The 14,730-nt window shown below is 36.6% G+C and overlaps 4 protein-coding genes across 5 annotated transcripts; 2 read left to right on the plus strand and 2 right to left on the minus strand.

Annotated features, from left to right (window-relative positions):
* On the plus strand, positions 29–1,117 carry LOC104728741 (putative nuclease HARBI1; the record flags this gene model as incomplete). Its single annotated transcript, XM_010447685.1, has 1 exon — positions 29–1,117. A coding segment is annotated over exon 1 (1,089 nt), but the record flags the coding sequence as incomplete, so codon positions are not given.
* LOC104725471 lies at positions 3,800–5,646 on the plus strand. 2 transcript variants are annotated; one of them, XM_010444138.2, is made up of 6 exons: positions 3,800–4,242; positions 4,345–4,417; positions 4,513–4,676; positions 4,754–4,781; positions 5,167–5,275; positions 5,414–5,646. In XM_010444138.2, the coding sequence occupies exons 1-6, from the start codon at positions 4,021–4,023 to the stop codon at positions 5,493–5,495; spliced, it is 678 nt and encodes a 225-aa protein (XP_010442440.1). In that variant the 5' UTR covers positions 3,800–4,020; the 3' UTR covers positions 5,496–5,646. The 2 variants fall into 2 exon arrangements, with proteins under 2 accessions (XP_010442440.1, XP_019087151.1); XM_019231606.1 differs by having other exon boundaries at positions 4,516–4,676.
* LOC104725472 (endoglucanase 25) lies at positions 5,959–8,920 on the minus strand. The gene is made up of 6 exons (XM_010444139.1): positions 8,347–8,920; positions 7,927–8,237; positions 7,378–7,842; positions 7,130–7,265; positions 6,855–7,027; positions 5,959–6,681 (listed from the first exon to the last, which is right to left on the minus strand). The coding sequence occupies exons 1-6, from the start codon at positions 8,717–8,719 to the stop codon at positions 6,274–6,276; spliced, it is 1,866 nt and encodes a 621-aa protein (XP_010442441.1). The 5' UTR covers positions 8,720–8,920; the 3' UTR covers positions 5,959–6,273.
* Positions 10,702–14,115, minus strand: LOC104725473 (ferric reduction oxidase 7, chloroplastic). The gene is made up of 8 exons (XM_010444140.2): positions 13,727–14,115; positions 13,546–13,642; positions 13,189–13,386; positions 12,846–13,080; positions 12,349–12,676; positions 11,720–12,255; positions 11,177–11,627; positions 10,702–11,096 (listed from the first exon to the last, which is right to left on the minus strand). The coding sequence occupies exons 1-8, from the start codon at positions 13,944–13,946 to the stop codon at positions 10,927–10,929; spliced, it is 2,235 nt and encodes a 744-aa protein (XP_010442442.1). The 5' UTR covers positions 13,947–14,115; the 3' UTR covers positions 10,702–10,926.

Raw genomic sequence — 14,730 nt, forward strand, 5'->3', positions numbered from 1 at the left:
CAAATACTTCTTTCTCTTCTTCTTTGCTATGGCATCTTCTTCAAACAAATTTCACTACCATTATGATCCAAATAATGATAGTATGAACCAATTTTTTCAAGAGCAATTTAATAATCAATTTGAAGCTGCTGAAGAGGAAATTTCGGAAGAACCATCTACACGTATTTATATCGATAGACAACGGGAAGAAGGCCACGAACGTTTATGGAACGATTATTTTAGTGATAATCCGACTTACACGACAAGACAATTTCGCCGACGGTTTCGCATGAACAAGTCATTGTTCTTGCGTATTGTGAATCGTCTCAGTGAAGAAGTTCCATATTTTAAACCAAAAAAGGATGCAACCTTCCGGAATGGTTTCTCACCGCTACAACAATGTACTGAAGCAATTCGACTACTAGCATATGGGATTGGGGCGGACTCGGTTGACGAATATTTACGTATCTCTGAATCGACTTCTCGTAAATGTTTGGAACATTTCGTCGTCGGAATAGTTGACTTGTTTGGCACTGAATACCTACGCCGACCCACACAAGCGGATCTTCAAAGGCTACTCTTTTACGGAGAACTGCGGGGTTTTCCCGGGATGGTTGGAAGCATCGACTGTATGCATTGGAAGTGGAAAAATTGCCCAACAGCCTGGAAAGGAATGTATTCACGAGGCACCGGTAAACCAACAATTGTTTTGGAGGCGGTAGCTTCACAAGATCTCTGGATATGGCACGCATTTTTTGGAGCTCCAGGTACTTGTAACGATTTAAATGTTCTTGATCAATCACCAGTATTTAATGACATTATTTACGGTCGAGCTCCTGAAGTTACGTACTATGTCAACGGAAATGAGTATAATTTGGCTTACTATTTGACGGATGGTATTTACCCGGAATGGGCGACATTTGTTAAATCCATCCCACAACCACAACATCCGAAACATCGTTTGTTTGCAGAAAAACAAGAAGGTGCACGAAAAGATGTTGAGCGTGCATTTGGAGTCCTGCAATCTAGATTCGCCATGATTAAAAATCCATCTCTTTTATGGTCAAAGGGTAAGATTGCATATATTATGAGAGCATGTCTCATACTCCATAATATGATTGTCGAAGATGAACGAGATTCATACACGCTCTATGACGAACAAGAATTCCAACAAGAAGATGGAACCGGAATTACTCCAGATCTTTCGTTTTCAGTAAATATGCCTTCAAATCTTGAGGGTTTAGGTGATGGCCATACTATAATTCGTGATAGACAAGCACATGAGAAATTAAAAGAGGATTTGATAGAGCATATATGGAATAAATTTGGACATTAAACTATTTATTCATTAAATAAGATGTTTATCTGCTATAATTAATTAAGTAATATGTTTGTTTGTTTTTTTACATTTTATTTACAAGTTTATAAGTAAGCAATTTAAATGTTATTTTTATAATTTGTAAAATGTTTATGAATATTATATTATTAAATCTTATGATCTTAAACATGTTCTCCCAATAACTAGCTTCTTAACAAAAGATCTTAACTACTGATCTTACATTATTTCACTATATCTTTATTCTAAGAACACCATAATTAGTTCTCCCATTTTTTTTACCTATGATCTTAACAACTGATCTAACATTATTTTCACTATATATTTAATCTAAGAACACAAAAAAAAGTTCTTCCGTTAATGATGCCCTAACAATAGAATCTGCAAGACATAATGCACTTTAGCAAGAAACATTTTAATACTAGCATTTAGACCAATTCTAGTCAAGAATTTGGATCAAGATTCTCTTAATTTAATTAATCATATTATTAATATTAAACTAATCATATCAATCCATTAACAACTTAAACTAAATCACTCCTCCACTAAAGAATCTCTATGATGGTTGCTTAAGTAATAAAATAATGTTTATTAAACAATTTTTTATTAATTCACATTTTTATGAATTATGAAATAATCAAAACAAGAAATAATTATTTAATTATTTATATTACATGAGAAAGAAAACAACATTATTTTACAGATTGAATCTTTTTGATGTTTTTTTTTGGGGTAATGAAAAGGGATTTTAAGATATGTTTTGGATTTTCAAACTTAAGAAAGAGATAGAAGTAGAAACAAGTTCTTGTGGGTAATGCTTGATTTGTTGAAGTTTATACCAACTAAAAAAAAAAAGAACAAAGGTTAAGGGAGAGAGAAATTGAAAAAGATAGAAATTGAGTTGTGAGGAATGAGTTCAATGTCTCTTCAATATATAGAAGAAGAAACACCTAAAACTTAATAATACAAACAACACAAGGAAACGGGAGTACAAACAACAAAGATCACGGGGGATAACAAGAGAACCACTACCATTAACCCTAGCACAACTGTCTATGTATCCTGTTTAAGTGACAACGACAACGGTTAGAACTAAGTCAAAAAGCTAAACTTAACACAAATTACAAAATCAGAAATATAGAGTTGCTTACTTTTTGGAGTAACACACCCAACAAAGACCTTTGCCCAAACACACCTCTCTTCGCTCAATACGACATCTCTGTGGTACACTTGCACGACTCCATTGAACACCTCGCACAAAACCACACAAAACCAGTTAACACGGTTCATCATCAGACTTAAACACAATAGCACATGAAACCACATACTTGTAATAAAACTTCCATTGACAAAAGAGTATAAAACCGGTTACTACTAATCGGTCACCAAACAATAACACACGGTTCATGAGACTTAACACATCACAACACAAAACCACATTATTCTAAACAAACTTGAACACAACAGACAATTACAACCAGTTACTAATAATCAGACAACAACACCAACATACGGTTCATGAGACCTTAACAAAACACAACATAAAACCACTTCATTCTAATCAAATTTTAACACTAACAAAGCATACAACAAGTGACTAATTATGAGATAACATACAACAACATACGGTTTTGTGAGTCTGGTTAAACCCGCAGAGAAGGAATCGCATAAGTAAACCCAAAGTTAAAGTCAAACCCTACCAAATTTCTGAGATTTAGCCTACCCCGTGAAATCAATACAATCGGAATTGTAAAAACAATCACAATCGATCAGAATTGTAAACCCAGACTCACATGTATGTTCGATTAAAATTCTCACAAACCCTAACCTTACAAACCCTAATCGGTAATAATCAGACGAACCTTTTGTGATTGGATCCGCCAGCTGCTTGACCTCGCCGTCCCATTAATCCCATCACATGAATCTTCCGCCATCGTAATCGCCGTGGGAGATAGAAGGCCTTGAGCAACGAATCGTCACATCGAGTGGAATCTCGATTGGAACCCGAAACCTCGACATATCTCTCTCATATATGAAGATCTTTCGTGTTTCAGCCGAAAAATCCAACGATTCAAGGTGAATCGGTGAATTTTCACAGTAAAACGGTGAATCGCCGATGGTTTCGCCGTTTCTCTTACAGAGAGAGATATGTCGTGAAGAAAAAGAAAAAAATAGAAAAAAAAATTGTTTATCCTCATTTATATTTTTCCCCCTAGCCAATCAGAACCAGTCACGCATCCATTCTCATACGATTCTCAAAATCATTTTCGTGGAACCAATTTTCCTAATTTTTAATTTCTTTTTAGATTTTTTCTTTTCTTTGGGCCTGAAAATTCCACGGAGAATCCCCAGTTAGCAATTTCGTCCAAGAAACTACTAGCAAACTTGTTTAAAGTCTTAAGCATAGTAGTCACGCCACAGCTCACACATAAAAAAAAAAGAACGAAATTACATTTTTAATTTTAATTAATTAATAAACCAAAACCCAAAAACGAATTGATTGCAAGACAAAAAAAAAGAAAAAAAAAAAAAGCAAAAACGATCAGTCAGGTCGGGTCGGGTCGTCGTCTTTCTACTCATCTTGGATTGCGATTGCAGCAGATCTTCGTTGATTTTGGCTGTTTCTATGCCGCAAGAGCTTCGATTGCAACCTCGCTGAAGAGGGTGGGGTGGAAGGGTGAGACAAACCCTAGTAGGAGGCAGCTATGGACATCGATTGCGAGATCAAAGGGAAACGTATCGACAAGGATAACATTCGTGTCAAGCGGAAGACTTTGCAAGCTTTGCTCGATGATTGCCAAAGAGCCCTCGAGCTCTTAAACTTAGCCGAACTCAGTTCTGAAGACGACGACGAAGAAGATAAAATCACCGGCGAGAAGGAATCGAGCAGGGGAGAAGTTTCTTCTTCCGATCCTGAAGCTGATGAAGTATGTATCTCCAAATTTTTATAACGATTTTGAATTTGGTGAAGAGACTTATGTGCGCCATGAGTTTGTAAATGACCTTCTTCTTCGTCTTCCTTGTTTCAGTTATATGATCTCATCAAATCCAGAGTTGAATGCCATGACTTCATTGACAAGATTGAGTCAGCTCAGGTTGCTGGTGAGGAACTGAATACTTCATCTTTGTTTTTACCCAATCCTATGATTTTACTCATTTGGGTTGTTTAGATAATTGTGATTTCTGTTTGTTTTTAGAAGATTGTAGTAGCTCATGGGATGTAGTTAGTGAAGATGATCTTTGGGATGATGAAAGCATGGCTCAAAGTGAAGAAGATTATGTCCTTGTTAGGGAAGAGGATATAGCAGAGGGTATTGCTTGTTTCATGGCTACTTATTTATCATCACTTAAGCAGAAAAAGGTACTCAAGCTTGCATTTTAATTTTGCTCTCGTTTTTATATCAGCCTGAGTTTATTCGATTTGGCATCATTATGCAGGATTTGACTCCTGAGCAGCTTCAGAAAGGTATCCTAGGCTTTCCATTCGTACTCAACCTTCAAAATGCTGTGTATCTCAATGATAAGTAGACGTTACATAACAGCCATGTTAGTGTCGCTTACACTCTGTTAGGAAGACAGTTAGATCTTTAGAGGAAAAGCAGAAGTATATAGGAATCAGTAAAGGGCATATGAGAGTAGGGGATGCATTGGAATTCATCCTTAGACTATTCTTTGGTTATGTATCTGTTCTAAACTTTAGTAAGAAGTTTAACTCTGAACTTGGAAGCTTGTTATTCCGTTTACGCAAACAAAGACCATTAAGTTGCCAATTTCTTTTCTTTGAGGTTGATTACGTGTGAAGTTCCTCAGCGGTGGCATAGTAGAGTATTAATGTTTGATTTGTAATGTAGCACTTAGCAGAATGTTCTCAGTGAAGAAGAGAAAGGGGAAGCTTCGGAAAGCCTGGGATGGAAGTAAGGTCGCTTACAATGTAGCATCGTGGAGCGCAACTGTTATAGGGTATAAAATCATATGAATATGTTCTTTATCATTGCTTGCTTTTACATTGCAATATCCATGTTAAGCTTGCTTCTCCAAGTCGCATTGCTTATCGTTCTCACCAATCTATGCATTTTTTTGTTTTCACTTCACTGACAGGATCTACCAAAACCCGGTGATCCTCAGGGTTGCATCAAAGGCCTTCTGGGCGTCATGTCATGTAATATCGAAGCTTGTATGAACAAAGCCTTTCGGACACATCTGGCCTGTGTGATGTGATAAGTTACAGTATAAGTTTGGCTCCTCCATGATCCTTGTAAATAAAAATTCCATCCTGTATATAGAATGCCATTTGTAATTCCTTTTGTTAAGTGTACTTTTCTCTGCGTCTCCTTTTCTATACGTAACAAACGAATAAATACATGCTAGAACATCATGATAAAGCATAAACCGACCATCAATATAGGTATCATAACTAGGGCCTAATCACAACACCATTCGAACCCAATATTTCTAACTGTCTAACCATTGAAAATCACAGTCACTTGTCCCTTCTTTTTAGGCTGCAAATGTTATTGAGTTCTATAATGATGGAACTTGGACAAACGTTCTTTTGTTTACAAACACAAGCACCAGAAGTAGATATCCAACGATATAAGCTTGTTTGTATTCCTCATAATAAGTTGATTTTACACCATGAAACATAGTTAAAAGTTTAAGACAGTTCATTCAATTGTTTTTCAAAGAATACAAGTTTGGTATCAAACATATACAGAGTAAAACGCATAGATATATATTATATCTCACAAGAACAAAAGAGCAACCCAAAAATAGAAAGAAAGACAATGCTCGTGGTAAGCTGACCCACCCAGGGTTTGTATCTAGTAAAGCCAAATGAAATCCTTAGTTGGTTATGGCTGACTTGTGTTTAGCTTCTAATCTTCTGGTGTCACACCCAAATCCTGACCTCATTCATTTGTTTTGGCAGCAGCAACAGATTCACACAAGTCTTATCTTTCTCAAGGTTTCCATGGTGCTGGTGGAGGCGGTGGAGTAGGAAACAACGGAGGAACAGCTGAGAAAATAGTATTTTTGTCTATCTTACCAGTAGCTTCTTCTTCACCAGACAATGCCACGAGAGCTGCGACCAGCCCAGCATTTCCTGCAAGAGTCGGTTCAGTGTAGTTGTAGTTCATACGGACATCGCGGAACCCGTCGCGCTTGTCAGGACCAGCAACCATGGCTCCTTCAATCGTGTTTGGGTTTGGTTTCTTACTGTCTCTCCATTTCCATCCTCCTTTGCAATTATATTTGACTTTGTTCTTTGGAATCGATGCTCCTCTATGATGCACATGTTTTGGGTATTTTGTGCCAAAACCAACCAGATAACTCATTTTCCGAGGGTTTTTACCGAGTATGTAATCAATCTGCCAAAACACAGCGAAGCCGAGTTAAGTCCAATTCTTTAGGGGATAAAATAATAAATCAAATTTAACAAGATTTTTGTATAATCTTGGTCACAAATGTCATTTTTGGAAATTATCCATTACTGTATCTGAGATTACCATTTGTGTAAAGAGTTAAGTCAAAGATGCATTACCTGGGATCTCGCAAAGTCACGTAGCACATTAGTCGAATAGAAATTGGGTCCACAGTACCATCCAGGAGTATCAGCAGCATCAAGATAATCACTGTAAAGAGTCGCTAAGAAAGCTGCATTTGCAGAATACTGCAGCGGCTGTGGGTCTCCATGATTCAACTCTAGCAACCCTCCTGAACATACCAAAATTTACATGTTATACTTCCATAACAAGAACAGGCCCAACGGTTGGAGTTTTATTAGAGGCAAACATAAAGACTGGAAAGGTAACTTACCCTTGGTTCTGTTAAATTTGTTGAAATAAGGCAAGTATGAGCACATGACGATACTGGTCTGATTGTGGAAGGTCCTTAGAATTTCTTCATATGGATATCCAGGGCTTAGAAACAACCTCAACCGGCTCAACAGTAACTACATAGCAAAAGAGATTCAAAAAGTCAGGAGCAGTATGGTTAAGGCAAATAATCAAGAAGACATGAATATCTAAGAAACATAACCACAGCAAGTTGTTCTGTGAACTGACCTGAGCACCAGCAAGCTTGTTGTCCCAGCTAAATACACCATAGTAAGGGCCACCCCAGAAGGCACCAGCATGCTTGGCCATCGTAGGTTGGGTGATTAGATTGAGATAGGTTACATTTCCTGTAGCATAGTACAACCAAGCACCACCCCAAATGAACTCATCCCAATACATGCTTGAATTATAGAACTTGGCAGATTCCGCAGTGCCTGCACTATATCTTCCTCTCCGAGTTCTTCCAAACTGATACACCGTCTTAGCACCATGGACAAGCTTTTTAGAATACTCCTTGTTGTCCTTGAACACAATAGACGCTGAAGCCAAAGCAGCTGCCATCTCCGCAGCAAGATCCGAACAGCCACCGTTACACGTAGTCACAGGCCTTTTATAATCCATGTCCTCAGGACGCATCCAACAGTAATGGTCATTAGGATCTGTATTTCCATCATCAGTATTCCCTGATCCGACCTGCCATAAACATGTAACGAGTGAACAAACAACTCAAAACAAAAGAAAGCTAAGATCCACCTTCAAGAGGTCAGAAAGTAGTACCTGAGACACAAGATCATCAATGGAATCAGCAGTACTATTGAAAGTCTTGAGAAAGTAATCAGTTCCCCATTTGATAAGCTCCTTAACATGGACGAGCTCACCCGCGGCTTCGTATTTAGCACTGTATTCGATAACACTCCAACTCAACATGGTCATAGCATAAGCCATGGGAAAGTTGAACTTGATAGCATCACCAGCATCGTAATAACCTCCCACCAAATCTTTGTAGAAGCTTCCGGTCTCACCTTTCCCATCTTGAAGCCCAGAGTTACCTCTCCATGACACGTTGTTGTGCTTCGGCAATCTCCCAGCTACAGAATCAAAACCGTCAAAATCAGACTTAGATCTACAAATCCATCTCTATATGATCAGATCTTAGGCTAAATTTTGCTAAATCAAAGTAAGAGAATCCAGACTTACATTTCTGAGCATTGAAGAACTTAAGAGCTTTGTGAAGAGCTAAGGTGTAATTATCCGGCGGAGGAGTCTTATGATGATGACGCGGCACAGTTTTAACGATCAAGGTGATGAATCCGGCGAGCAACGCGGCGGCAACGATAGTACCGACAGTCCAGACGAAGATCTTGCGGCTAACGATAATACAACCGAGATCGACGTACTTCTTCTTCTTCTGCTCAGTCGGACCAAGCAACCAGCTCTGCTGCGTCTCATCGAGTGGCCGCGAAAGAGCAGCGCGATCTAAATCGTTTAAATTCCGGCTACGATCATCGTCGGTGGCGGAATCTGCTGTGTTGATCTCCAATGGACCTCCCCATGGATCTCGTCCGTACATGATGATGCTTCGCTAAGATGAACCAACACTAAAGGATTCAGATCTGAGAATAAAAAAGAAGAAGTGTGTGGAAGTGAAGAAATGTGAGCTAGTCAATAATAATGAACTGTGTGAGATCTGGTTTTGGTAGTAGTGGTGGCTCTCTCTCTCTCTCTCTTTTTAGTTTTTAGTTTCTCTTCTTAAGTCTCTCCATCACTTCAATTATTTTTTGTTATTATCTTATTATATGCTTGTTGTTTGGTTAATTTGTGCATGTTACGTTACAGCTAACACTAATTCTGGAATTTTTTTTTTCTTTTCTGGCCAACTATGATTGAGCTTTCTTGCCAACTGGTAAAAAAAATCTTATGTAAATTTTCTTTTTTCTACAAATAAAGAAAAATGTTTAGACGTTTACATATATTACTTTATTTTGTCGGAAGACATTAAATTATTATTTTAAATCCACCGTTTCTCCAAAATAAACAATTTTTTAATATAATTTGTCCGTTATAAAAATGTGAGATGCTTTGTTTACTAGTAAAGCAAATGGGCTTAATGTCGGGTGGATGAAAAAGACAAGTCTCCTAATACAAAGTGTCGGTGGTGGGATGCAATTTTTTTTATTTTATGCTTATGATTATGGTGTCTTCCACGTCATCATTTTCTAGAGTCATTACAGTTTATATTAAAAATTAAAAACATTTTCTTACAAGAAAGAATATTTTTGCGTAAAATTCACTTATACTGGAAAATGATAGTCCACCGTAAAATTTAAATATATCGATTATTATTTTTCTAAAGTTGGTTTGTTATAATCAAATTTTTTTTTTCAAGAGGAATTCACGTAGTCTTTTTTCTTAAACATATTTATAGACATTTGTGCCCGAATAAATCGATGTTAGATCAATAATGACCTAAGAAAGAAAGAATTACATCTCACGAGTCAATTCATAGAACTCAAACTGATCTACTATAACTTTTAATTCGATAAAAATTACATTTCGTGTTGCTGGCGTCATCATCATAGAGTTCTTCGAAATCTCACCAAATATATAAAAGTAGTAGCTTATAAAAAGATCATTTATATGTAATGAATTATAGATTCACTGTGTTACAAAATTACATGGAATAAGATGGAGCTCAAACGATACTAATACAATTCATTAGGAATTTAAGATACATATGTCGGTTATCTTTGATTAATGGTTTTTTACAATACGGACATATCTCAATTTATTAAGAAAAATCGAAAACAAAAAAAAATTATAAATAATTTGACCAGTTATGTAATTTTAGACATTACCAGCTTGCATTTAATTATATATTATACTAAATTAGGACCCGTGCTAGAGCACATATTGAAATTCTTTTTATTTCTATTATAATTTTAGAATAAAATATAATTTATATGATTGTTTTTAAAAGTTTTTTTGGATAAAACATTATGCAATAAAATCATATGCTAAATATGATGATTTGAAAAGACACATATTTTATAAGTTTTATATTGTTAATTTGTAATTTTATATATGAGAAATGTTAATGTTTATGTTTGTTGTTTATTTTTATTTTAGTTTTTGAACATGTTTGATGAAAGTTTTTTAATATGACACATGCTTAGGTAATATTTTATTTTCAACCGCACAATAAGATCTCGGAAATCACGATCAATTGTGATAAGTTGTCAAGATTTTATTCCTTTTTACGCTTAAGAGTATATTTTTATGTCTAACGGTGTATATTTTGTAACAATACATGGAATACTAAAGATTTTATTTAGAAAATTGTATAAATCATTGGAATATTCTCTTTAAGATGATTATTTGGGATATTCTTAAGTGTATTCATATAGCCCACAAATTGACCAATTAATCTTAACATTTTTCTGTAACCAACCTATATTTAATCTATAACCTATTTTGTAACCAACTTATAAAAATTATATAGTCCACCAAAAAAAATTGTGTACTTCTGTTTTATTATATAGGGAATGTCCAATGTACAAAGAATACCACCAACAAACAAGTATAGAAACCATATAAGATGCATGCTCATACATTTTGATTATTTATACATAATTAAAAAATTGAAAGATAAAAACATACACATATCAACCATAGCTGTTTCTTTAATACATACAGACAGACTGCGATTACCTAAACTATACACTTATACTTTTCCATCACATTACCATAATGTTCTTGGCCTTTGAAAGCTTAACTAGCTTAGAGATCGAAACTATGGCTGTTGAAGTGGAAAAGAGGATGATTCGCCGATCGACAGATGCTATGTGACCGTATTTGTTTGGCTACGGTCGCCTGAAGAGCCGCTGGACCGCATACTATCACTCCAACATCTACACTTCCCCATTTCCCATTCAACGACTCAAATATCTCTGCAAAATCACAAAACAATAATACAAATTTAAATAAACCGTTAAATTTTTTTAACTAAACCTCTAAAGTACCTCTGTACCTCTAAAGTCAGGTCTGGTGCCATAACGCATAGTGGTGTAACTCTGGACATCTTCTTCTTCTATCTCCAAGCCTTTGAGCTCTGCTGCAGATGGATTATGGGGTTCTTCTACATTCAAAGCTACCTTGTCATTGCCATTTGCTTTCACTTCACCGGTTTTGTGACCCCAGCGATGCCAGAAAACAACCACAAGACCTCCAAAAATCAACACACTTGCAACCATACAAACAACAAACAGAAGCCCCTTGTACCACCATGTCGTTATGTTGTATTTATTTATGTAAAAAATGTCCAACAACGTGATCATTGCAATAAACCCAATGGTGGAGACAACTAGGTACAGTCCAGACCATATGTTATCCCCTGTACCTACTAGAACCGACATGGGACACCCGTTGGTTTGTTTTGGCTTGACAGAAGGATGCACCACCTTGTGAACCATCCCATCTTCCTGTTATGACCATGAAACAAAGCAGAGTTCAACTAACTAGTTAAGGCCTACCGCAGATACCAAATATCTTATATATGTAAGAGACTAATTACCAAGAGAGCCTCCGACTGTCGTGTGACATAGATGTGAATTTCAAGGTTTAGTTTCTTAGAGAAGGAAGGGCAAATGGAAGGTATGTCAATTGCTGAGAGAAGAGAGAGCTCGTCTGAGTTTTTAATGGCCCAGACAACTAAAACCTTACTCGGTAAACAAGGTTTCCCATCTCTTTTACGGTGTAGGATATCACTTAAGATGGCGAAAAAAGGCGTGATCCCGATTCCTCCTGCTACTAAGACCAGGTTCTCGTACCCTAAGTGGTATGGAGATTCATGTCCATAAGGTCCCTCCACACAAGTTGTGATTTTGGGATATGACTGAAGAGAAATGAGTTGGTCTTGATTCTCTGCCTCATATAGATTTGACAACTGGTCTCTAAGCTTTGCAGTCCATCCACCAAGAACCTTTATGAGAACCGCAACATGATGGTTCCCATCTAAAGGACTTGATGAAACACTGAAAGGATGCCATTGTAGCCATGATAGTTCCCTCACTTGAAGAAAGATAAAACTAAGCGCATTGTATCTCATATCTGGTTACAACAAAATTGGAAAGGAACAAAGTCAGTAAAATGGCCTTTAGATTAGAGGTACAGGGAAGAGAGAGGTTAAACAGAGTTTGTTACTTGGTGGTTTGGAAAGGACTAGTTCGAGAGTTCCACAGGGTAGGCTCTTTGCAGAGATTACATCTACAGTCCTTCTGGATTGGCAGAACCTCAAGAAACGGTCAAGAATGAAAAGAAATATTCCTCCAGAAACTATACTGAACAAGTAGTCACCAACGTGAAGTGCCAAGAAGACTACAAAGACAATGTATAGTTGATGGGTGTAGAAGAAGAGCTCAAAGTAAAGCTTTCTCACGGTGTGAAGCGACGTGACCCACATCAGTAAACCAGCCACTAGACTAATAACTCCAGGTAAATTAGCAATTCCAGTAGCTTTCCATTCAAATAACTGAGAGGAGTAAGTAGTGATGATTAAACTTTAGTATAGAACACAGTAAGAAATATAAGTAAGACTGTGTGTGTGATAACATCATCTCAAAACCAATTGGTATTATTAAATAAACTAGGCTGCCGCTTTACTATCACGTCAAGATTAAATGATGGTGCAGGAATCTTACACTCTTTAAAAGTTGACCTTGAATGGCCCATCCAACAACATAACAGAGGCCATGTAAGGTGAAGAAAGCCATAGTGATATGACCAAGCCAAACATGATATCTTGTAGCATGCTCGAAAGGGATATCGATAAGACGGAGAAGAACGGAGCCTCTCGAGATTGGTAGAAACAAAAACACCATACACAACAATCCAATCATTCCAAAACGGAGACCCGTTACCTCTAGCAGAAGAACACTGAACACACACACACACACACAGCCACAAATAAATGATTGGAATGAGACAAAAAAAAAAAAAAAACAAAACAAAGCTGAACAGAAAGAAGGAAATGAGTTAAAGAACCTTTTTTTGTCAGGAAGCACATGGAATAATTCAAGAAGGCTGAGGTTCCTCAAGGTATAAGCATAGATAGCCCATAGGAAAAAAACAGAGAAGACCAAAATCCCAAGAAACTCAGCTGCAGAAACAACTCCAAATGGTCCATCCACAAGAACAGGAAATGTCCATAGCCTAAACCTTGGGAATTTCGATATCTTCTTCCTTCACAATCACCAAAACACACATTTATGTAAGACCAAAAACCAAAAGAATGCAATTTTATACAGTTACTTAAAGGTTTATATTATAATATGTTTTGCCACTGTATGTGACAATCAGCTCAATAAAATAGTTTAAAGAATCTCTTTCCACCATACTTACTTAGTGAAGACCTTCTCTTCCCCAGAGATGATGAGATAGAGAGAAGCTAGGACGGAGATAACAAGAATCGGACCACTAAAAAGTAGGAACATGCTTCCTGCAAGTTTTAGACAATTAGATGGTTAACAATTTGGACAGTTGTCGGAGAAAACAAAGCAGAAGTGATGGTACATAATGTAACCTGTGGTGCCATAGAGAGTTTTGGAGGAGACAGCCCTCCAGTTTGTGAGGAGTTGATCGCCGAGTGTTCCAGGGTACATCAAAAGGAAGACAACCCAAGTCACGAATATCACAGACATAACAACTTTCAATACCCATTTCAAAGATGAAGTCACCACAGAGGAGGATGATGATGATGATGATTGGTCTTTAGACAAGAGTGGGGTTGCATGTTCATCCATCTTGCTTTGAAGATTCTATTTTCTCAATGTTGTGATGAGAGTTGGTTGGCTACAGAAGAAGCATCAGCTTTTAAGGAGAAGAAAAATACAATGTGTTGGGAATAAATTAAAAACATTTAAGAGGATATGATTAAGAGAGCCGAGGAAGAAAATTTCTGGACCAGTGAGGTTCACATCATTCTCATTTTCTGAAAGATTCCATCAGTTACATCAATCCTAGTACACAAAATATATATATATATATATATATATATATATATATATATTTAAATTAGAGCAAAAGAGAGGAGGGCATTAACACGCGAGAGTAACGTACTTGGGAGAGAGTCTCACCGTTTCATTTCAACCACAATTTAGGGGATGGTAACGAGTGCTGACTAATAGTAGATAAGATGATTATTATGGCGATTGTAATGGTTTGTCTGTTGGATCAGCTGCGTTACTAAAATTACAAGTTAAAAACAAATAGAGTAATCAATGCAGCACTAAAGGTACATAATATATTACTTTCCACATTTGAGAGATTCAAGTGAATTAAGCTTGCTACGTTTCACAATTGAATTGATTCTAGAGCTAGTAAAATATTTAAAGGGATTAAGAAATTGCCAAGAAACATAACTATTAATGTGTTAAGTTTTTCCAACACTAATCAACTAGTTTATAACCATTTAGAGGAAAAAAATGGAGATAAAAATGGAGCTAAGGTTTCTTAGACTTTTCAGTAACTAAACAAAATCTCAAAATCAAGTAAGATAAACAGAACCACTTAGCTAAGTTTTTACAT

This window comes from Camelina sativa, chromosome 11 (assembly GCF_000633955.1).
Source record: "Camelina sativa cultivar DH55 chromosome 11, Cs, whole genome shotgun sequence".
Lineage (NCBI taxonomy): Eukaryota > Viridiplantae > Streptophyta > Magnoliopsida > Brassicales > Brassicaceae > Camelina > Camelina sativa.

What these genes read in the sequence shown, in the direction of transcription:
- LOC104725471 (XM_010444138.2), top strand. Translation starts at nt 4,021, where the DNA reads ATGGACATCGATTGCGAGATCAAAGGGAAACGTATCGACAAGGATAAC. An exon ending in CATCACTTAAGCAGAAAAAG is followed by an intron (nt 4,677 to 4,753) that starts GTACTCAAGCTT and finishes ATCATTATGCAG; the next exon opens with GATTTGACTCCTGAGCAGCT. An exon ending in TCCTGAGCAGCTTCAGAAAG is followed by an intron (nt 4,782 to 5,166) that starts GTATCCTAGGCT and finishes TTTGTAATGTAG; the next exon opens with CACTTAGCAGAATGTTCTCA.
- LOC104725472 (XM_010444139.1), bottom strand. Translation starts at nt 8,719, where the DNA reads ATGTACGGACGAGATCCATGGGGAGGTCCATTGGAGATCAACACAGCA. An exon ending in TTGATGATCTTGTGTCTCAG is followed by an intron (nt 7,843 to 7,926) that starts GTACTACTTTCT and finishes TGTTTATGGCAG; the next exon opens with GTCGGATCAGGGAATACTGA. An exon ending in CAAATTTAACAGAACCAAGG is followed by an intron (nt 7,028 to 7,129) that starts GTAAGTTACCTT and finishes TGGTATGTTCAG; the next exon opens with GAGGGTTGCTAGAGTTGAAT.
- LOC104725473 (XM_010444140.2), bottom strand. Translation starts at nt 13,946, where the DNA reads ATGGATGAACATGCAACCCCACTCTTGTCTAAAGACCAATCATCATCA. An exon ending in AACTCTCTATGGCACCACAG is followed by an intron (nt 13,643 to 13,726) that starts GTTACATTATGT and finishes TAAAACTTGCAG; the next exon opens with GAAGCATGTTCCTACTTTTT. An exon ending in GACAGTCGGAGGCTCTCTTG is followed by an intron (nt 11,628 to 11,719) that starts GTAATTAGTCTC and finishes TGGTCATAACAG; the next exon opens with GAAGATGGGATGGTTCACAA.